At 50.1% G+C, this 24,085-nt stretch overlaps 1 protein-coding gene across 1 annotated transcript in view; it reads right to left on the bottom strand.

The window, feature by feature from the left end:
- FAM117A (family with sequence similarity 117 member A) overlaps positions 1-24,085 on the bottom strand; it is a 44,698-nt gene that overhangs the window by 1,680 nt on the left and 18,933 nt on the right. The window contains exons 2-7 of the mRNA XM_082441736.1: positions 16,142-16,311; positions 7,603-7,698; positions 6,224-6,334; positions 5,674-5,808; positions 4,294-4,495; positions 2,756-2,906 (exon numbers count right to left, since the gene is read on the bottom strand). Coding sequence (XP_082297862.1) covers positions 2,756-2,906; positions 4,294-4,495; positions 5,674-5,808; positions 6,224-6,334; positions 7,603-7,698; positions 16,142-16,311 — 865 coding nt within the window. The remainder of the gene's footprint in view (positions 1-2,755; positions 2,907-4,293; positions 4,496-5,673; positions 5,809-6,223; positions 6,335-7,602; positions 7,699-16,141; positions 16,312-24,085) is intronic.

Raw genomic sequence — 24,085 nt, 5'->3', positions numbered from 1 at the left:
GATCCAAGCAGAGTGACTTTTTATAGCCTAAAGCAGGGCTTCTCAGCCTCAGCACTATTGGCATTTGGGGCTGGGTCATTCTTGGTTGTGGGGGCTAGCGTGTGCACCGTAGGACGTTTAGCAGCATCCCTGGCCCCTACCCACCACACGCCAGCAGCACCCCACCCCAAGTTGCGACAACCATTGCCAGATGTCCCCTGGGGGGAAAAGTATCCCCCATTGAAATCTACTGACCTCAAGAATCTAATTCTTGAGCAGATTTGAAAGGTGTGATTTTCAAAACCCTTGCTGGGAGGAAAGGACAGCAGCTAGACCTTATCAGGAGATCTAGGTTCTGATTCACCATGTGCTCTTGGCCTAACCTGCCTCACCTCTAACGGGGAAAGAATCCCTACCCTTCTGATAATGTAGGGGAAATGAAAGGATGAAAAGAGGTCAGGTCAGAGAGTTCTAGAGCAAGGAATCCTTATGATAAAAAAGGAAGGAGAATGTCTGGCCATGCTTCAAGGGTGAAGAGCCCTGAGAAGCTGCTGGTTATGAGGATTCTGGGCAAGAAGACAAAAGTGTGGGAAGATAGTCAAGCTCTGCACCAATGCTTCCCATCGCCTAACTTTTTCTTGAAGTGTAATGTATACATACAGAAGAATGCACTTAGTGTACAGCTTGACAAATTGATTACTATTTTAATTGTAGAATTCTAATCATTCCAAATGCAGGAAGAAGAGCGAGGCACGCAGAGGAGGGCAGATGTTGGCCCAGCGTGAGAGATGGGAGGAGAGGTAGAGGGAAGCGAAGGCCCGTGTGCAGGGTGTGTTTGGAAGCCTGGGGTCCCAGAGGACTCCGCAGCGGCAAGGTGCCCACTGACTGAGAAGGGCTTAAAAGAATCCCACTTTAGGGGCTTCCCTGGTGGCGCAGTGGTTGAGAATCTGCCTGCTAATGCAGGGGACACGGGTTCGAGCCCTGGTCTGGGAGGATCCCACATGCCGCGGAGTAACTAGGCCCGTGAGCCACAACTACCGAGCCTGCGCGTCTGGAGCCTGTGCTCCGCAACAAGAGAGGCCACAATAGTGAGAGGCCCGCGCACCGCGATGAAGAGTGGCCCCCGCTTGCCGCAACTAGAGAAAGCCCTAGCACAGAAACGAAGACCCAACATAGCAATCAATCAATCAATCAATTAAAAAAAAAAAAGACTCCTCATTAAAAAAAAAAAAAAAAAAAAAGAATCCCACTTTAGGAAGAGGTGGGGGATGGGCAGGAGAGGGAATGCTCTCAGTGTGTGCATGCAAGCATGAGGAGGGTGACCCAGGGGAGACCAAGTAACACTCGAAGGACGTGAGGGCAACCGGCGTGACCCTGAACGGCTTGATTCCCTCCCTGGGAACCTTACACGACGGACAGCCAGGAAGAGGAAAATGTGGCAGAGGAACCACTAAACACAAGAACTTCCCAGTAGGAAAGTTCATACAATGAAGAGACACCAATGAGCTGAGAATTTCTATCCCAGGATATCTAAGAAAGTAACTGATGGATCACTACCTCTCTCAAAGGGTTAACACAGGGGCAGGAAGCTGGATGAGATGACTTTAAACCTCTTCTGGCCTTATGAGCCTACAAAAGAATAAAGACAAGCAACAGCCTAATTGCCACAACCAATTCCAGGTTGTAATTACTCAACTATACTGTGGACTGGGGAAGGGTACAAGAGCCCAGAGTCTGCTTAAGCTACGAGATCTGGCCTCTTCCCCCCACATGACCCCAGAGGATCGAGGGTTCTTGGAGAGACGCCAGGCAACAGTGATGATGGGAGCAAACCCTCAGCGCCCCTGGCTTTCTCCATAATTCCCACTCTGGGTCATATACGTACCTCCTGCGACTACCACGGGTTGTCCTCTCCCTTATCTGATATACAGATGGAGCCATCAAGGCCCCACACCCTGTCCTAGCTAAATCTCCACTCACACACCATAACTAAACTTCCTCACTGCCATCGAATCCACAGCTTCCAATGTGAATCGGCCCTGATGAATATTACAGCGGCAGTGGGAATATGATGAACTCTCTTCTTAGCTCCTGCTGAGGGGGACTGTGGGGCATTTGGAAAGTTTTGGCTCTTGATTCTCTCTGCTAATGGGAGGGAACTGTAGTAAAGAAATCAACTTAAGAATGACTTCTGAATTGTCCAGTCTGGTTTGGGAATATTCCATAGTCCTTACTTGCAAGGACTGGAAATTTCTGTCTGGGAGTTCATGACACTTGAACCACTGCAGCTGCAGGGTGAAGATTTGACTCAGAAGCAATCAGAAAGCTTTTTAGGCTCCCCCTGCCACACCGGTGGGCATGAGGCGCTTCTAAGCTCTGCCTGAAGAGAATTACTAGTATGTTCTCTCTCTGATTATGGTCTAGCAAATTCTCACACCTTCCCCGGGGATGGAAAAAAATAGAAGAAACAAAGGATTTAGGTTTCAGATCTTTTTCCTTTCCAGCTCCTGCTGCGCTTGTGGCTGGCATGTGGGCAGAGAGCAGGTTTCTATGGAGATCATGATAAGCAAAGACTTAGGTGCTCAGAGGAGGTAATGTCAACAAGTTTGGTCATGGAAAGACTGCAATACTGATCATCTACAGCTGACAATGTCTCCAGGACAAGAGGGAGTCAGACTAAAGAGAGGCCTATCAGGTGGGATGCCACAGGGCTCAGGCCGCATCCCTATTCCTCCCTCGCACATCCTGACCCCCATCGACCCGCTGAGGTACTCACGTGGCCTCTTCAAACACTCGCACTCTCTCACAGCCTTCCGGGGGTTCCCGTTTGAAGACGTAGCTGTGATTGGGTCGAGGGGAGGCGGCAAAGGCAAGGACTGGAGATGGGCTGCCCTCTTCAAGGAAGGCTGGGTGGCCTGGAGGGGAAGCTGCAAACAGAGTAAGGCTGAGTCCCATGGTGCTAAAGGAAGGTCTCCGCTTTCCCAGACTCAGGCCTTGGTGTAAAGGGGCAGGACTGGGAGATATGGTATGGTGGGTGGCAGTGGTTATGTTAATCCAGGTTGTTTGTCTACACTCTACCTTAAAACATCTTTGAGGCAGCCTTACAAGAAAACAAACCTTGTATATGTGTGGCTGACTCACTTTGCTGTACAGCAGAAACTAACACAACATTGTAAAGCAATTATACTCCAATAAAAAAAATTAGATACCATAAAAAGAGGCCCAATAAAATAATGATGATAAATAAAATAAAATTTAAAAAAAAAGAAAATAAAACCAGAATTGTAAGGGAAAAAAAAAATACAGACCTTGTTATACAGGATAAAAAATTACAGTTGAACTGAGGGAAAAGTTGGGTCTAATAACAATTCCATATTCCCCGGAGGCAGACTGCGACTGGAACTCCAAGTCTCAGACTTGAAGGAATCCTAACATCTCTATCTCTGCCTTCTTCCAAGACTGCACCGCCCTGCCTGCCAGCATACCACAGCTTCTTCCTTTCCATGGTCTTGAAAATCTATCCCTTCTTCCAGGAAGAGCTCTTGTACTGACTCAGACAAGCAATCTTTACTGAACCCAACTTGTGGGATAAGATTCCTCTCACTTTCCACACAGCAAATGTACTTTGCCTAGGTTGCAAATATTGACTTTATCTGTATTTATCTCACATTTATTCTTTATTTTCTATGCTCTGTTTACCTCTGTATTGTTAGATCATGCCTTTGACCAGCCTACCTCATGGGGTTGCTGTGAGGATCAAGTTAGGTGATGCAGGCAACAGTGCTTTAGAATGTCAGGATCATTATGACGGGGAGGAGGGACTCTTATCTTGTCCTCGCAGTGACGCAGCCACGGCCGAATAGAAAGTGGAGATTTGGAATCAGAAAGCTTGGGTTTCGATTTGGGTCAAACTGTGTGACCCTGGGCAAAAGACCACATTCTTATATTTACAGCGTTCACACCCGCCTTGAGATATATTGCTGGTAATGGGTACAGTGGACACCTGAACGGGCTCATGGGCTCTCCACGATGGCATGCTGAACCTCAGCCAAAAACTGGGGGTGGGAGGGATTGCTTCTTTGGATTCCAGTGAGGATTAAATAAAATTGTAAGTGCAGAAACTTCATATAAATTACAAATTAGAATCTGTATCAAGGACCACTATAACGTATGGAATATAGAAGACTCCCAAAGATATTCTAGTTGGTTAGTAAGTAAAAAATGCCTGGCCAGAAATTGATGAGAGTTGGAAAAGGGCATGGAGATGACCCCATACTCCATGTGGGCCCCGCAGCCTGGGCCTCCCCAGCTTACCTTTGTCACTGGGGATGGACGTCAGCTCCTCGGCTGCACCCTGGTGTTCCTCAAGGCTAGTCTGACCAGAAGGCTGGGGGGATGCCAGGGGCATGGAGGGAGAGCTGGCAAGGTTTCCAGGATCCAGGAGGAGGAGGGGATGATCACAGCTGCCGCTCTGGGGGGGAGCTGGGGCACGGTGCCCGTCAGGGATTTCAAGGATCTGCCGAGGAAGAGTGGGGGTCAGGCCTGTCTCTGCAGGCTGGCAGGGCTGCGGTGACCCTTAGGGTCATCCCCTTGCCATTGTCCTTGTCCTCTATTCACAACACACAGTGACAGCAGGACACCATTTCCTCACGTCACTGACTTTCCCAACAACCCCCAATCCAAGAGACACCTCCTCCTGCTTCTCCCAGAGCGCTTCATTCTTTTCCCTCATAGATAGAACTTTATGACTACATATTTATTTTATGGTTTCATCAAGGTGTTGCCCCCACAAGGCTGTAAGCCTCACGAGGGCAGGGGCCTCCTGTGTGTCAGGCTCTGGGAACACAAAGGTGAATAACACATGGGGGCACAAGAGCGGGCAAACCACCAGGACACTGTAACAGCTACAGGCCGTTGCAGGACGAACGTGCAGATTATTATCATGTATTAAATACACCCCCCCCTCATTTTTTTTAACATTCAATGGTACTTGTGTCCACAGCTCACCAGTCTGTGTGCACGTGTAAAATCCTACATATACGCACATTAAAAATCAACCAGCAAGTAAATCATAAACTGAGGAGTGTGCCCATTAGAATTATATTAATGTTGCCCAACTGGCATTCCCCAATTGTCCTGTGTCAGTATAAAAATGTGCCTGAGACTGCAGAAAAGGGAGCAAATAACTCTGCCTGGGAGTGGAGCGGGGGAGAGAGCTGCACAAAGGCAACTGGGCATGAAGGATGAACGCATGTCAGCAGGTAGAGATGGAGGGAAGGGAAGCAGTAACTCTAGTACTGGGGCCACCTGAACTGAGGCACAGCTGGGTGACGGTGACAGTGACAGTGATGAGTATGCCAGGAACACTGAGCTGGGGCTTTGGCTGAAGAGTGATGCCTAGTCCCTTCCTCCCAGCCAGGTGCCTTCCTCCCTGCTGACCCCTGCTCCTTCTCTTTCCACTCAATGCCCCAACGTCTTCCCCAACTTCACCCACCCAGCTCTGCTGTTCCTGTGGTCAAGTCCATCTGAGTCTAATAAACTCAATTTGTGTTCCTCCCATGGGGCGGTTTTGGCATGTTGCTGTTGACATGTGCACAGCCTGTGAGCCCCCGGACAGCACGAGTCCCAACTCCCTGTGTCCAGACTCAGCAAGACGCTGCCTATCTGTGCATCCGGGGTGCGGCCCCCACTCACCCGCAGCAGCTCCTCCTCACCCTGCTCTTTCACAAACACTTCCTCCAGCTCTTGGTTGAGCCCTTCCAGGCTCCGGTGCAGGCAGGGGCTCAGTCGCAGGACAGGGGACCCTGAGGGGAAGCTGGGAGGGGACGCCTGAGGAGGAGGTAAATGAAGCCATCACTGAACCCCACCAAGCCCCGTGCAGTTATCAGTTCTGACCAGGGGGGTAACAGTCATGTCTACACAGCAAAACCAAGTGAGTAGAGGAGAATTCGGTTACCAACTGCAATAGGTCCATTCAGTGGGGTTTTCTCCAGAAGGCAGAGCTTTGAGGGGCCCAGAGTGTGCTTTTAGAGTCTGCATCATGGCCTCAATTGTGCAGGGGGTGGGGATGGAGGACAGAGGCATGCAGCACAGCAAGAAACCCTTTCCAAAGTTGCACCAAAACTTCACCCGGCACCCACGTGGCCACAGGCCCTGCAGTGCAGGAGGGCTCAGAGGACCCGCCCACCCGAGGGGCCCCGCCACAGAGGATGACAGAGGGGTGAGGGCTGGGGAAGGGACGTACCCTCAGTGCTCCCCGCACAGCATGGTCCCCTTGGAGGGGGGAGCCCCGCTCCTTCTCTTTCCCACTGCGGCTAAGCTTTGTCCTCTGCAGCTGTTGCTTCAACTTGGTAATCTGGCGGCAGGGAGAGGGAGAGAGGACAGGCAGGTGAAGCAAAGCAAAAGCGCACTGGGTCCTCCCTCCCAGGCGTGGCTCTTGCCAGAAGCCCATGAAAATACGTAAAAGGAAGACGGAAGTTAATCTTCCATCTCAAAATACCTCAGTGGTGTTCAAAACTGTGAGGATAGGCTCATCAGGCAAGCTGGACACCATAGTAACCAGATTATTGGATTTTTTGAATTACCATGTATTCCACAGATGGCTCACGTTCCGAAAAATTAAAAATATACAACACTGAAACCATTTTTGTCTTTCGCAGATTCCAAAGGCATGGAATACTACTCTATTAATAGAAATGGAAAATGATGTTTTTGAATCCACTCCTCAAAATACATTCACAGCTATCTCAAAGGCCCTGGGACCAAGAAGGATGGAAGGATTCCCCCCCGTTTTGAAGTAGACTGCACTGAGCAAGGAGCAGCCTCTCCAGAAGGCATATCAGCTTCTGTCCCAGCTTCACGTCCTGTAACAAGTATGGAGCGCCATCAACAATTTTAAATATTGTCCCAGTCGCATCTGTAATTCTGGACCTACTGGTCCTTAGTGTAAATACTCTGATAATTACAAACTGTAAATACTTTGTATTTCCCACTAGCCTTAAATACTTCATATTCTCTCTCTGTTCTTGCAAGCAAGAGGGCAGAAGCTACTGCCCTGTAAAGCTACTGCCCTGGTGAGCTGGCCCTCCTGGGGGCTCCCCACAGCATGCCAAGCGGAGCTGGGTTGGGAGCCCTGGAATCCAGTCTATGGCTTTCTCTTCTCACCCTCAACCCCTGTGGCCCTCATGAGAGGGAGGGTGGGCCAGGAAGAAGTGTTTGAGGACACATCATTATTTATCTCTTCTTTTACAAATAAGGCTGGATGAGTAGTTAAGTAGTAGATGAGGTTGGGGGCTTCCAACTCCCAGAAACTCGCTCTCTTTCTCCAGTCTCTGAAACGCTTATCTGGATCCAACCTCAAAGTGAAGTGAGAACAATGGCCACCCCAACCCTGAGCTAGGCTGCTGGAGGGCCAAGCCCCTGCCTGCAGGAGGGTCTGGGCTCATGAAGCCAGGCCACCAGGAGGCTGGGAGGCAGCTATGAAGGCGCCATCTCATTAGGAAAAGGCTAGGTCGAGGCAGGTGAGACTGGAAATGTGGGTCCACTTTGGAGCGGATGTGTCCATGGTGCTGGGGGTAGACGAGAGGCAGTTTCCCGGGCCAGAGAGTCAAAGGGGGCAGTTACCTCTTTTCGGTGGTCTGTGCTGCCCCAGGACGCTGAGCGCTTGTGTGTACTCAAGCTGGCCCGCTCGCCTTCAAGCTCTTGCCAGGACAGGGGAGTCTGCAGGGAGAGAAACCCAGTGAGCCAGAGCAGCTTCTCAGGCTGCCTCTGGGGAAGCAGACACACCATTCCCCAGACAGAGGTGCTGGCTCTCTGAAGTCTTCTCTCATCTGCTCATCAACCTCCTGGACACTGCCAGCCCCTTTTATTCTTGCAGGCTTCTCCACCTGCACTGCCTCTTTCCCAGTCCACATCCTCCAGGAAACCTTCCCTGATGAGCCAATAAGGCCAACCTGCTCTTTACTCTCTTATGACTTTTACACATGGATTACAGCCCCAACTACTCCAAGTGCTCCTCCCCAGCAGCGAGGACCAGAACTGTCCCTCCCTATCCCAACCAGCTCCAAAAGAGCACTTTTTGGAGGCTCAGGGAAACACTGGCCTCCTCGATTCCCTCCCCGTCTATGTGCCCAGCACGGGCCCAGGGTCCTGGCAGCCTAATGAAAACAAGTTACCAGACGGGACTCCATTAAAGAATCATTAATGGGTAAAACAGGAAAAAGCTCAACAGAGATGCCCCATGCGCCGTCCTGAACCGAAGCAGAAGACTTCTGTGCAGTGCAGTACCTCAAGCTTGTTCCATGATTCTTCCCTGTCCACAGAGGGTTAGGGTCCCCAAAGTCCTCCTGAATACTTAGGGAGGGGACATTTTCGCAAAGGAGGGAGCCAGAATTCTGAACTCAGCCCTGACTCCTGACCCCTCTTGGCTTTATCACAGCTCCTTCTCCTGGGTCCTGCTCTGCCCCTGTGAGAACGTGACTCTCAGTCCGCCATCCTCCCTCCCCCACTGCACAGAGGACAGAGGACCCAGGATGGAGGCAGGGGGAGTTGCAGACCCACTTCCTGAGCCCCTACCAGAGGGAGGAAGCGGTTGGCTCTAAGCACGAGGCAGAGGAGGACACAGTCCCTCCCCCCCCCCACCAGCATCCCTACTTCCATTCCAAGGGAGGGGCCCAAGGGGGAAGGCTCTGGTGGAACCAGTTCCTCTCTAACTTCTTTGCACAAGCTGCCAAAACCATGAGGGCCTGGGAACTGTCTCCTCCAACAGATCCGCTGACCTCCCCCGAGAGGTTGTTACAAACAGAAAAGGGGGAGGATAAGAGGGAAAAAGCCCAACAACTCACCACCCAACAGCTGTTAAGAAGAGCTCGGTGATGGCAGTCTGAGCGGGGCTGTGGGAGTAGGCTGCCCTGCGCAACAGCTGCAGGGGAGAGGGTCCACGGGGATGCCGAGCCTTCCTGCCTCTTCCTTCTCCCAGCTGCCCACCAATCAGGGCCTTTACCCGGCCGTGCGACACAGCCAGGGTGAGACAACTGCCGGACTCCCTTCCCTGAGGCCAGCACCACAAGGGAGACCCTCCAGAGATGTGTCCCCACTATTCCTTCTTCAGCAAAAGGGCAGAGAGCATATCCTCAGGCCTATACCCCAAAGCCTCGAGGTGGAGCTGGCTCTGACAGTGGAAACCAAGCAGCTGGTCTACTTCCAAATGCCTATCAGGGTGTTGGCAGACAGAGCCTCAGAAAAGGCTGCTGCAGATACTGAAAAGAGAGGAGAAGCCCACAGCGCCCTGAGCGGAGCAGATGCACGAACACTCCTTCCCTCCCAGGGCTCCAAGCCAAACCTATAGATAACTAGGTCTGCTCATCAGAGCTGCGTTCCACACAAGCTTGTTGTCCCTGGAAAGGAGGCAGAGACTACAGAGGAAGGGTGACAAAGGCTAAGGTGTTGATGCCTGTTTCTCCTCCTCCGGGAAGATACTGCACTCACAGGTGGGTGGTGAGAAGGAGGTAAAAGCAGCCACATTCAGGTTGCCACCGGTTCTACTAATATCTCTTGCAAACTCTTCAACTGCCTCTTTCTTCTGAGATACGTGAGGGGGTGGAAGGAGAAGCGTAGGCTAGCGCTGGAGGCTGGAATGCATGTGAAAACTCATGGCAGCTGGGATCATCTCCTCTCTCAGTCCATCTCACCGCAATCTGCTCAGCAGCGTCTCCCAGCAACTACTGCCTACTCTGTAAACTGTGCTACTAAGGCCATCGCTTTGCCTCAACACCCACCCCTGGCCACAGACATCACCATCTTACCCTCCATCCGTGGGCTCTCTGTCCCACAGGCAAATGTAGCTCCATCTCCTTTTTCTTTCCTTATCCCTTGACCTCTAAGCCTGGTCTCCCCACCTAAGACGGCCCGCCGTACCAGCTCTTCCCAGCCTTCCCATCAGGGAGCCCTTCCTAGCTGTCCACCTCATGCGGCCTGCTGCCTCACTCTGCATCTTCTCTGATCAGATGGGTTCAGGGTACACATCACTCATGCACTCAACAAAGAGTTACTGAATGCAAACTGTGTGTCACGTGCTGTTCCAGGTACCGGGGACATAACAAGGCACAAAATGACAAAAATCCTCATCCCCTTTGAGTTTACGTTCTAGCTGGAGGCACAGTTTAAACAGTGATAAGTACTGAGAGAGAAATACAGCAAAGAAAGGGAATAGGAATGCTGGGCTGGGGAACATGATTTTAAATGTCAGGGAAGTCCTCAGTGAAAAGGGAACATCTGCTGAAAACATGAAGGAGATGAGGAGTGAGACATGTGGATATCAGAGGTGAGAGTGGCCCAGATGGAGGAAATAGCAAGTGCAAAGGCCCCCAAGCAGGAGCCAGTCTGGTGGGTTTGAGAATGATAAGGAGGCCAGTGTGGCTGGGGCAGAGTGGGTGAGGGGCAGAGTAGTAGGAGACGAGGTCTGTAGGCGTGACAGGTTGAAAATGGCCCCCCAAAGAAATCAGGTCCTAGTCCCTGGAACCTGTAAATATTACCTTATATGGTAAAGTTTTTGCAGATGCGATTAAGTGAAGGATCTTGAGATGCAAAGATTATCCTGGTGGGCCCTAATGCCATTAAAAGTGTCCTTATGAGAGAGAGAGACAGAGGGAGATTAGACACTCACAGAAGAAGGTAAGGCAATGTGACCATGGAGGCAGAGACTGGAGTGACGTGGCCACAAGCCAAGGAATGCTGGCAACCACCAGAAGCTGGAAGATGCAAGGAATGGGTCTCTCAGAGAGCCTCCAGAGAGAGTATAGCCCTGCCAACACCTTGATCTTGGCCTAGCGGAATGAATTCAGACTTCTGGCCTCCAGAATTATGAGAGAATAACTTTCCATTGTTTTAAGCCACTAAGTTTGAGGTAATTTGTTACATCAGCCTCAGGAACCGAATACAGTAGGTTTTCCTGTGTTTGAAGCTGTTTACATGCTGGCCTTGAGTATTCTTCAGGCAGGCACATGCACAGGTATGGGCTTTGGCCCCTCCAAGGTGACCTAGGAGCATCAAGAAAGGGACCATGCCGGCCCCTTATTTCCAGTGCCCCTGGGTGGACAGGCCCCTCCTCCTGGGTCTCACCACAGGTATCTGGGCCAAGGTCTCCTTGGAGCACAGAAGAGTCACAGCTAAGGAAGGTTACCCTTCAAAGAGTAACCCTTCATGGCACAATGGGGGTCAAGCCGGGCTGTGTGACAGCACCGTAAGTAGCTGTTCCAGACAGTCCTCTGGAAGCAGGATAAAGCTTGAGCTCAGCAGGCCAGTCATGTTTGTCAAAGGGACTCACACACTGGAACAGATTTATTTTAACACCCTGGCCCAGGGGGAGCAGCTAAGGGAGAAGCAGGGCTACTTACTGGCCACGAGTCGCGTCAGCCAACTATGCAGATGATGCTCGGATTATGCAAAACTGGATGTGGGTTAGACCACGGAAGCTTTGCCTGGGATCCTGAAGTCCCAGAGCAACATGTGGGATAACTGGGTGAGGGCGAGGACAGCTTTATAACAAGAAGGCAGGGGTGAGATGGAGCCCAAACCCTCCAAACTGGAACCTCTTTCTCTGCCCCCCACTCAACTAAGCCTCTACCCAGATTCTGAGACAGGAAGAGTCCTGGTCCTTGCTGTCCCCAGTGACCTTGGCTGGGCCCTGGGAACATAACCCAGTGTACCTATGCGGATGTGTAGAGCAGCGTGGTGCCTGGCCTAGTATATATGCTCAGTAACTACTTGCTGAACTGAAATTCAGCAGGGAATCAGCCTCTTGGGACTCTGGCCAGAAAAAGAGGCAGGAAAGGCTCTGAGGGTGGTCTGCCGGCCAGCGCCGAGAACTCTAGCAGCAGGTGGCCAAGGCCACCATCTGTGGCCCTACGGTGACTGTGCAACCCTCAGATTTTCCATCATGGACCCATTTTCAAATATTCTGTGCTGATGTCAAACCATATACTGAACAACTGGTCCTGCTCACCGGTTTGGGAAATAGGCACTGTGCCCAGGCCCTCACACCCGCAAAGAAAGGCCCATCATAAGCAGACTGAATTGTGTGTCATCACCAGATGCTGAGGCACTGGATTGGGAAAAAGAGGAGGACAGCACCCAGGTAGGGAAAGTCACAGAAAGGGAAATCTTCCCAAACAAAGCATGCCACCTCTGCCTCTGCCCTTCAGGACACTCCATGAAGTTTGTCAAGGACTTCAGCTAATTTTTTTTCCCAAAGGGTAACTCAGGCCTAAAGAAAAAAAAGTCTCTCATAAGGGCATCCCTACCTCACCTGGAGCCTGCAGAGGAAATGGGGCTGGGGATGAGCAGAACGGGGGGCCAGGCAGAGCAGGCACCCAGGGTCCCGTCTGTCTCCAGGATGAGAACACCAGCGGGGGAACTTGGCTCCAACAGTCATTCCAGCTGTGGTGAGACCACTTCCTCCCTCCAGAAGAGTGCGAGAAGACTCCCAGCAAGAAGGGAGGGGTGACTGCAACCACCAGCATGTGCTGCCATCTCCCGTCCCGGCCCCGGGCCCAGTGCCAGGAGCGGCCGGCCCACAGCACTTGATGGCCAGCTCTGAGTGACCAGCTGACCTGGGGGAGGGCAGTCAGGAGAGGGGAAAACAGATTCAGATTTACCTGGAAAATCCTGACAAAGTCCTCCGAGACACAAAGAAACCTCCAGATGATGGTGAAACCACACAAGAGCCTTCCTAGTCCTCGTTGACTGGCCCCTCTGCGTCCAGCACCCACTGCACCCAAGCTGTTCCTTACACCTACCAAGCTGACCTCTGGGAGACCTGGTCATCCCGCTCCCATCACCCATCCTGGCTCAGAACATGTAGCAGCTCCAAAGCCCTCCTTTCCCGATGACCACATTCACACCTCCTTAGGAGAACCAATTTCCCAAATAAGATCCATCCACCTCTCTTCCTCACTTGCCCCAAATATTTGGGTAAGCCCGCTCTCCATGTCAGACTGCAAGTTGCTTGGGAACCACCCGTGCTATCCTTTGCGCCTGCCTAAGGGCTTAAAACACAGCTAAGCCCAGGGAGGGAATACTGGGACTGTTGGCAACCTGCTGCAATTCGAGAACCGAGAGCTTTTAACCCATCTTCTGCCTTGGGAGAAGCCTTGAGGATGCAGTGTGCTGGGCTATCTAAATGGCAGGTGTTCTGATATGAAACTTGCAGGGCTCTTGCCTGCTCTGGGGGTTCAGAGAGGGGAGCCGAGCTGCTCGGCCTACACCGTGACTACGGCTGCTGTCCTTACTGCAAGTCCTGCCCCTGGGAGTGCCAGGCTGATGAGGTCTCCAAACATACACTCTGGCGGCTGGCTGGGGTGTGTGTGGGGCTGGGTTGGGGGCACAGATAAGAGAGAAGTGAGGGCCTGCCAGGTGTGGTGGAGGTACTTCACTGGTGTGGCTAGAAGAGAAAGCGAAGAAGGTGGGGGTAGGGGTGGGAACAGCCCCCCTCGAGCTCAAAGGAATTAAGGAAACGTGCTGGCATCATCTATTTTTAGTGACTTAAAAGCTTTCAAGGACTTTGGTAGATCCTGCCTCCCTACCTTCCCTCCACTCTTCTCTGCACCCCCTTGTGTCTCCCCCATAAAACCTCTCCCTCATCTCCAGTCCCTTCTGGGTGATGTAGCCGTGCTCAGTAGGGAAGGAGCACCAATTTCTTTGGGAGATGTTGAAGAAGGCAGCTTGTGCCAGACCAGGGTGCTCAAGCAAGAATTTGAATGGAGCCCAAAACCTAGAAGCAGAAAATTCCCAGAAGGCCAGGAATGAAAGATGGGCAGAGCACATACTTGGGTTTGGATGCCCACGTTGATCAGAATTCTCCCACCTCCTGACTGCAGCCACAATATTGACAGGTTGCTAAGGGTTCCTCGAGGGCTGGAGCCCAGCCCAGGGAAAGAGGAAAGCTGCACAGCTCGGCCTTGCCAGACCCGCGGAGGCGCATCGCTGGCCTCTGTCTTGCTGTGGCAAGAAGCCCGGACTTGTTATATAAAAGATCTGGCCTGCAGCTGGAGCCTGAGCAAAACACACAGCCTAGAGCCCATGCCTCTAAATCCGGCCAGGGAACATCTGAGGCCAACCCTGCCTTGAGTTGACAAAGAGAACGCCATCTGAGGAGTGGGATGGAGGCTTCCTAGAAGGCTGGTAGCAGGGAATGACAGTGACGGGGATACGGGGATAGGTAGGTGGGCTGCATGGAAGCCTGCCATCTGACGAAGGGGGATGTAATCATGAGCTTACACAACCAAAGCAACCTCAAGTCCTGCTCCTCCAGGAAGCCCTCCGTGACTAGACGCATTATTTGGACTAAACACTCTCTCAAAAGAGAAAGGGGTGTGTGCTCCAGGCATGTGAAGGGGCAGTAATAACCTATCCTACTTGCCCTTTTCAGGGGACACAGGGAACAACAGTGTCTGGGGCTTCCGGGAAGTCGGTGTGCTACCTGGAGCGTGCTCTCCCTTCACAGTCTGTTCCTAGATCTAAAGAATGCCACTGGACTTCCCTGGTGGCGCAGTGGTTAAGAATCCACCTGCCAATGCAGGGGACACAGGTTCGAGCCCTGGTCAGGGAAGATCCCACATGCCGCGGAGCAGCTAAACCCGTGTGCCACAACTATTGAGCCTGTGCTCTAGAGCCTGTGAGCCACAACTACTGAGCCCACGTGCCATAACTACTGAAACCCGCACACCTAGAGCCTGTGCTCCACAACAAGAGAAGCCACCGCAATGAGAAGCCCGCGCACCGCAATGAAGAGTAGCCGCCGCTCGCCGCAACTAGAGAAAGCACACACGGAGCAACGAAGACCCAACGCAGCCAAAAATAAATAAATTAATTAATTAAAAAAAAAAAGAGTGCCATCAATTTTAACTGCAGTAACTCTTGTTGGTCCAAGGTGGCATATTCCTATGAGAATTCCCCTCCTGTAAACTGTGCCAGACATTTGGCCCCATCTCATCCTTTGGCTCCCTGTTCACTGGCCTTCATGGAACTGGCATCCAGACTCACCAAGGTCAAATCTTGTTCTCATTTCCTTGTTCTCTACTCTGACATGCCAAGAACAGTACTGGGCATTCAAACATTTACTAATAACATTTGAAAATGGATCTCATTTAAAAAATAAATAAAAGGGACTGGGAGATGTGCTCCGCAGAGGAGGACAGGGGAAGCGAGCGCACAAAGCCCTTTCCCATTTGGCCGGCACCCCCCCTCCAATCAGGCGGGGCGGGCACGCTCCAGCGACATGCAAAGGAAGAGTGACTGGCCCAGCATCCCCCAGGACGTGGGCTGCCTCTCCTCTGAGCCTGTGTTCTCCCCACCCTGTTTCCTCTTTCCTGAGAACAACTCATTTGTTCTGAAGTTGAACAGGAATGGGCTTAAACTGCATCAAAAGGGAGAAGATTTGACTCTTAAAAACTTAACTGCTGAAAATGTTGAAGTCCTGAGTCAGATGAAGAAATATCTTTGTATAATTTCACATATGAGATGACTTCTTGCTCAGGCTAACACTACCTTACTCAAAAACTGACCAATGGACTGGATGATTACAGAGATCCCTTCTAAGTTTAGGATTCTTAATGAAGAGAAAAACCCTGAAGAGGGGACCTGGGCTCCATCAGACTCAAATGGGTCCACCGAAATCCCAGGCAGGGTTGCTGATTAGGGATCAACTCTCCATTATCTGAGAACTTTCCACTCCTGTTGCTCTAGTGGGATCTATCCTGGCTCAACACACTTTCGGGCCACCTCTTCCAGTTGTCTGGGGAGTGCATACTCAGTTGAATGTTGGTCTGTTTTAGCAACGTAAATCTCATTTATTAAAACCTAGAATAAATTCCAAAATCAACTCTTGTATACCCACACATGAATACTCAAAGCCAAACTGATAAACCCAGATTGCCTTCTCTCTCCCACCAGTCAGGTGGAATGCAAACTCATTTTCAGGTAAATTTACGAAGAGAACCAAGTAGGTTAACATGAGATGATGAAAAGCTACATGGTGCATATGTACAGCCAAAACCCAGGACAAGTCACATCAATGACTGAGTATTGGTAAGTCGACCCAAGGCCTCCTCGACCAGCCCACCACCCCACCTTTATCCCTTATCCCATTAGCAGAGAGCTTCATTACCTGGGTGGCCTTGTCATTGGTACAGCAGGTGAAGGCCCCATCAGCATCTCGTGGCCACTGGCCCAGAAGGTAGGAGCTGAGGATGGTGTCCAGGGAGAATGTACGTCGGACCTGGGGTGGCTGAGGCCTCCACACTGGCTTTTCTGGGGCCACGGAACACGGGACGCTGGCTGGAAGAGAGCACAGCCCGCACACCTGGACGTCAGCAAGGAGGCAGCAGACACAGTAACCAACCTTCCCTCTTTCAGGAAGCCTCACCGGACTGCCGCATCTTCACTTATATTTACCTCCCTCCGACAGAATTTGAAGCAGCCCATAAAAGCACATACAGCGTGATGAAAGCTCTCCTGACTTATCCAGCTGGTCTTTCTCACTGGAAACAATTTACACCATTTCACTCTGGACGAGGGGTTACTTTACACATGTCTTCTTTCTCCTGTTCCTAATGGACTACAGACTGTGAACTCCCAGGTCTCCGCACTGAGTTTCCTGAGAGCAGGACTGTTTCCCATCATTAAAGAAGTAACTGGAAGTGAACAAAAACCAAGTTTTCCTCCATCTTTTATCCTGCCTTTTATTTCCTTTTATCTCCTGCCTTCTTCCAGCACTGATTGCAAGGCTCCTATGTACAAATTCAACCCAGTTAACTGAAGGACTCTTCCTATTTCCTTCAAGACCATTAGCTCCAGGGAACCTAGGTGACTGAGACAAAGAGAACGACATAACTACTTTCAACTATCCAGGATCCAGGAGAATATCCAAGTCTTTTGGTTCTCTCCTCTATCTCTGACTTCTGGCTAAATAGAACAAAAATAAAGCAGTTACAAATCCACTTGTTTTATTTTTACCTTGATTAAAGCTTTCTGGGGGAAGGTAAAAGTTGAAAGTGTTGCTAAAATCTAAGCGTTCTGGAATCATCTGTAAGTTTCAGTCATCTGGGTTGACCATGTTTTCCGCAGCCACATTCAAAACACACTACGATCTTAAGGTCTGTAAGGCTCTTTCCTTTAAACAGAGCAAAATGCTTTCACATCTGTACTAATCTCTGGATAATTCATGTGTGCATTAAGCACAACGAAAGAACTGGGGACTGTAGATATAAATAAACTTGAAGAGCTTTATATTAAAAAGACACTAACAGGTTGGCACGTTCCTCAAAAAGTTAAATATAGAATTACCATACCATCCAGCAATTCTGCTTCTAGGTATATATACAAAAGAATTGAAAGGAGGGTCTCAAAGAGATATTTGTATACCCATGTTCATAGCAGCACTATTCACAATAGCCAAGAGGTAGAAACAACCCAAGTGTTTACTGACAGATGAATGGATCAACAACATGTGTTCTACACATACAATGGAGTCTCAAAAAGGGACGAAGTTCTGATACATGTTACACCATGGATGAAACTTCAAGACATTATGCTACATGAAATAAAACCGACACAAAAGGACAAATATTGTATGATTCCACTTATATGAGGTACCTAGAATAGGCAAATTCATAGGGACAGAAAGTAGAACAGAGGTTACCAGGGGCTTAGGGGGAGAAGGGAATGGGGCATTATTATTTAATGGGCACAGAGCTTCTGCTTGGGGTGATGAAAATGTTCTGGAAATGGACAGTGGTGATGGTTACACGACATTGTAAGTGTACTTAATGTCACAGAATCATAAACTTATAATGTTTAAATGGTAAATTTTATGTTATGTGTATTTTACCACAATAAAAAAGAGAGAAACACTAATAATACTATCTACATTCTCTAAATCCATTTAAATATTTACACACATTTTGACATAGTATAATCAATACGAAATATATTACATGATATTCTGCTTTGTTCTACCCATTTCCAAGTATCAACAATCTACATATCTGTCATTTTTAAAGACTACATAATATTCCACCAGGTTGATATACAGTAGTTTGCTTAGCCACTCCCATATTATTGGACATTTGAGAGGTTTCCCCCACCCCAATTTGGATATCATAAATGTTATTGCGTGGATAACTTTTAGTCTCAGGTTTTATCTAATTCCTTACATATTCCTAGGTCATTTTCCTCAGCCATCATATAGTATGTGCTCACTTAAAACAAACTAAAGGGACTTCCCTGGTGGTGCAGTGGTTAAGAATCCTCCTGCCAACGCAGGGGACACGGGTTCGATCCCTGGTCCGGGAAGATCCCACATGCCGCAGAGCAACTAAGCCCGTGCACCACAACTACTGAAGCCCATGAGCCTAGAGCCCGTGCTCTGCAACGAGAAGCCACGGCAATGAGAAGCCTGTGCACTGCAACGAAGAGTGGCCCCTGCTCGCCGCAACAAAGCCCACACACAACAACGAAGACCCAACACAGCCAAAAAATAAATAAATAAAAATAAATTTATTTCTAAAAATAAATTAATTAATTAAAAAAAAAACAAATTAAAAATGACTTATAAAAGTAGTGTGGGGAATTCCCTGGCAGTCCAGTGGTTAGGACTCCACGCTTTCACTATCGTGGGCCCAGTTTTGATTCCTGGTCAGGGAACTAAGATCCCGTAAGCCATGTGTCGTGGCCAAAAAAAAAAAAAAAAAAAAAGGTAGTGTGAATTGTGGAAAATTCAAGAAATATGCAAACAAACAGAAAAAACTTCAAATCTCAACACCCAGAGATAATCATGGATAATACTATTAGATGTGTATCCTTGGGGGCCTTGCCTTCTATGTGCATGCATGTATGTGTGTGCGTGTGTGTGTATGCTTTAAAATGAAAAATGGGATTATACTGTACATATTATTTTGCAATGAGTCTTCACCTTATATCATAAACACCTTTCCAAATCAATATATACTGACCTACAACACACCCTTTTAAATGACCTTAACACTCTTTAAACTCTTCAAAGGCTTTCTTTCAAAGACAGTACTCATAGGCCTCGTGTTCTGGTCCCATTTACCTTTCCTTTACACGTCACTCCTCTTCAAAAGCTCTATGTCCTGGACAAACTACACTATGCACCATTTCCCACCCATGTCTTGGGCCTGCCCTCCTCTGAGGTTTTGCACATGTGCTCAGGACTGAAATCTGATCCATCCATCAGGGCCAGCCTAAACATCTCCACCTCCACGGAGCTTCCTGAGTCCCCTGGAAGGAATGTCTCAGGATTTTCTGATTTTCCCCAGTACTTTGTACTCTTCTAGTACTTCCCAGCCTTTATTGGATTACAAGTATTTGTAACTCCCAGCTAATAAAACAACCTGTGGCCAAGGGCTAATTTATCTTTGAACCCCACACAGCATCTAGAGCATAGGGTTGGAGATTGGCAGACGCCTAAGTATTTGCATAAAATCAAAACCCTGTTACTATAAGGGAGAGCCTGCTCTAATTACACCTGGACTCTAGGTTTGTGTGCCTTGCACATCCATGCTCATCTGCTCCCTGTGAGTAAATCCCCCTGAGCTGCTTGCCCCCTTTCCTCTCTCTGAGGCTCAGGGAGGCCCAACCTCTTTCTTCCCCTCCCTGCACCTGTCACCCAGAAAGTTAGTGACAGGCACGCTGGGTTCAAGCCCCAACTGCATCCCCTACACTGGCATTTCAACCACTCATTTTTCTATCCTGGGCTTAAGATCAAAAGGTGGCAATCTAGATACTTCTGGGAGCTCCTGACCCATGCCGGCAGCCTGGCCACACACCAAAATGCTGCCCTGTGGTTCTCCCAAACTGTCTCTAAGAGCCCACTGATGAGGCGGGGGCCCTTGAAGGCAAGTTTACAAGATTACATGACAGAGAAGCAATGAGGCAGGTGGGAAGCAGATGAGCCAGAGACTGGCAGAGAGGCCAGAACACCATGATTCTAACAGCTCCTTCACCGCTGTCGGAAGGAAGAGGGCTGTGACTCCAGGGCTGAGAAAAAAGCACTGGGGAGAAAGATTTCTTGGAGCCACCTCTCCTAGCCTCTCAGCAGAAATTGCTGCAAAAACCTCCTTTAGAATTTTTTCCATCCTGAGACCCTAAGTATGCTCTTCTGTTTGTGTAATACTTTCAAGTTTTGCCCCCTCCTCACAAAGTACCTGTGTGTGTACAGTCTTTTGTTCTCCTAAAGGGGCTCCAGAAAGACTGATAAGGAGACCAAGGCACAGAGAAGTCCAGTCTCAGATTGGGCTTGGTCGCCCAGAAAGTCAGGAGCAGCCCTACATCCAAATCCAAGCCTCCTTCTTCCTACATCAGTTCACGGGGCTCTTGGCCCTTTTGCATCAGGAACACCTCCAAGGGTGCGGGACACCTGCCTACATACCTGAAGGAAGAAATGCTTGGCAGCTCCTTCAGGGAGGGGAGTAAGGAAGGAGACCACAGGCCTGACCCGGGTGTCCATAGCAATTTTCTGTTTGGGGTGTTGGTTGGTTGGTTTTTTTGGAGAAGCCTTTGAAACCTAGGGGGAAGGCTTCTAGTAAACCATGCCCATTTTACATCTTCCCATTGACACCCTTCACAGCCCACCTCATTCGTGAGTTACAGGAGGAGTCCAATTTCAAGGGCAGTAATCAGAGATGACATTTTACTCCCCAGCACCCCCAGGGTTGGGGAGGACCCAGGATCCTGGAATTTCGTATAAGAATCCAACCACCCATTTTGATCAACTCTACATCCAAATCTGACCAAAGTTATTCATAAAGACTCTGAGGGCTTTGTTGGTTCTGACTTGCTCCTCCATATACAAAAACAAAACAAAACAAAAACACGAATACTAAAAAAAAAAAAGGGAAGGAACGGCGGATGGGGAGAAACCAAGTACCCCAATCCAGAACCAGCTGCCTCTGACCCAGCCCCCTCCTCTCTGCTAGGCCTGCAAGGATGTCGCTGCATCTAAGACAAACTGGAGGACTCACCTCAGTTTCTTTTCCTTAAATGAGACCGCTGGGCCTCAGATTTATTTCTACAGTGACCACATCCTAGCACAGTGTGCCGGCCCAGCTCCTGACCAGCCGCAAGGTGACAGAATTCCCTTCTGTCTCAAAGCCCTCAGCAAAGCCGCAGCTCCCCTCCCAAACCCCCACGTTCTTAGACCCTTTGAGGAGACGAAAGTGCCATGTTTCCTTCACACCCAGAAAATAAGGGAGGGGGGCACTTTAAAAAGATGAGATTTTGACAGGAAAACAAATCTACCACTTATTTAAAAAACCCCACCCCAAACGGTTTGGTGATGACCTGCTAATTTGGGCACCAGAACTGATTAAGGGCCAAACCAAGGTGTCAGGTTCCCCCCAAACGCAACACAAACCGAAGCCAAAACCAGACACTGACATGTTCTGTGCCATCCTCGAAGGGGCCACAGGCTGGAGCGGTGTGGCCCCTGAATATCTGGGAGGGGCTCAGGTGTGAGGGATCTGGTTCTGACTGCAGCTCTGCCCTCACTGTGACGTGACTGCAGCCCACACTTCATGCCCTCCCCCCTCACCGGGCCTGCTCTCCCATCCGGCAGGCAGGAGCACAGTCCCAGCCTCAGTTACCTCTCAGGGACGCTGTAAAGAACAGAAGATGAGATGCAAAAAGGCTTTAAAGTCTTCATTAGATAGATCATGTCAAACCAATTACTGTCAGTTAGCCCCTCCCCACACCACAATCTTTTAGGACTGAAGGTGTGGGTGGGGAAGGAAGAGGAGACATGCAGGGTGAGTTCCAGCCACCACTGTCCCCTGGGAAGGCCCACAGCTTCAGTGTCAGAGCCCTTTCCTTTCCTAGTGTTGGTCTAACCCAGCCAGGACAGCACCCGGAGTGGATGATGCCGGCGAAAGAGCCGCTGGGAGGCGTGGGCGGCGGCAGCAGCGCTGTCAGCACCGAGACCTCCGTCAGCCGGGAACGTCCTCTAAATCTCACAAGTGAGTGCAGTTGAAACAGGGGCTCCTGGGCTTATCCCTCCCTTACGGGCACACCGGAAAGATCTGGGGATGGGGTTCTGCCCTGCAATTGTGTGATTATGGTTAAAGGAGAAGTGTTGAGAAGTCACAACGGTTGCTTGTGGTCGGAAGATGAACTGGTTTCATTTCTGGAAAGTACCCCTCTCAGATTTGGGAAACAGGACAATTGGCTGCCCTGTCTGAGAAGAGACGCCCCTATCATGACAGGCCAAGACAAAGCAGCAAGTTGCGGGGCCCTGGCTGGTGGCTGCGGGAGGGTGGGGTGTCCTGTTTACAGCGCTGTGGGGTATTATCGGCCCATCGCATGCAGCAGCCTCCACAGCCCAACCACCTGGCGAAGCTCCCTGGCACAGGGCCAGGCCATTTCACCATGCAGCTGAGCAGTGGCGGATGCTTTGGTTCTTGGGCAACGGCAAATGGAAAAAACAAAACAAAACAGCACACACCAGAGATAAGAAGCCTTAGGTGCTATCTTCCGGAGCCACTTGGCCCTGTCTCCCAACTGCTACATTTGTATGGCTTTGGGGAGAGGGGGCTCTGAGTGGAGAGGACCGCCGGTCAAGTGTCTGCTGCGCCTTGGGGGACAGTGAATAGGGCAGAAACACACAAACAGCTGACGAGGGGCCTGGCACGCCACAGCAGACTGACTGATTCCTTCAGTAGCAGATTCTGAGTGCCCACCACAAACCAGCCCTGTGACAGGCCCTGGTGACACGGGAGGAGCCGGACAAGAAGCTGCTGACCAGGCTGAAGTGGGGCAGGCCGATACGCTCCCCAAGGGCCAGGCTGCCAGCTCAACCTCTGGGGATTCCTCCAGCCACCGACTCTTCAGAAGGACCCCCATTTGGTCTCTGCTGTTCCCTCATACTCCTGGCTGGAAATCAGCTCAGGCCTGACCACACCAGCAAACCCCCACCGCGGGAACCCGAAGGAGGAGGGCGACAGCTCTTAGAAGGAGGGGTCAGGGAAAGGAGGAAGGCAGTAGACGACGCAGGAAGTGAGGCATCTGTGGCTGCCCTTCTCAACTTGGCCAGAGATAGACTGTGGGGTGGAGGCTTAGCAGCTTATGAGGAGAGACCAGCCCCTGACCAGAGGGTCCTGGCTGGGAATCTAGGGGGGCTACTTCACTTATTTTACTATCTTTGGGGCAATGCAGGAGAGAGAAACCTGGGAAACAAGACAAGGCTACTCTCCACCCATCCTCCATTAGCTTGAGGCTGAGTGACCCCAAAATACCCAAGAAGAACTACAGAAGGAAGAAGAGAGACAGCCAATGAGATTTCACAGGTGGCAAAAACTCAGCAACTGGCAGGTTCAACAAACAAGTTATCAGTCACTTTCTCATGTCGCTGGGGTTTGAGCCATTATTAGCACTAATCTTCTCTCCTTCCCTCTTTAAAACAACTCTCATTATAACAGAAGCTGTACATATATAGGAGGAAATCAAAGGAAATTTTAAAAATGCAGATTAGCAAAAACTGAAAAATAAAAACGATGCATGCCGCCACTCAGAAATCACCACTCTGCACATCCTTCCTGATCGCTCCCTGTGCACCTATGTATGCATATGTATTTTTAATAAAATGAGATCTTATTACACATTTTTCTAACAATATGCTTTTTTCAGCCACTGATCTTCACTTCAGGAGAAGCAGGCAGGGAAAGGGCCACCCAGGAGGCTGAGGCAGGGCAGACGGTTAAGACACTGAGGGAGCAGGCCCTGTCCTGTCCCGTCTCCTAGCTGTGATGCAGCACTTTTGTTGGGGGTGGGGGAGGCGGGGGGAATGATAACCTGGAGGGGAGCAAAGTAAAACAGGGATGCAGAATTTCTAAATATTCCCCAATACCAGATTTGCAGTAAGTAGGGGAAGTTCCTCCTCACAGCTTCACAGGGATTACTTTTCCATTTCAGTATGTGTGTTAGGATTAAACAGTGCAGGCAGTCTTCTGAGCTGCTTGCAGTCCTGCGCCGCTTAACTGCTTAACTCAGGGACATGTGGGTTTTGGAGGGAAGCTGTGGTCAAACCGAAATCCTCAAC

This window comes from Balaenoptera physalus (genome assembly GCF_965194825.1).
Source record: "Balaenoptera physalus genome assembly, chromosome: 20".
NCBI classification, from domain to species: domain Eukaryota; kingdom Metazoa; phylum Chordata; class Mammalia; order Artiodactyla; family Balaenopteridae; genus Balaenoptera; species Balaenoptera physalus.
Note: the sequence above shows the minus strand (reverse complement) of the source record. Positions and strands in the feature narration are given on the sequence as shown.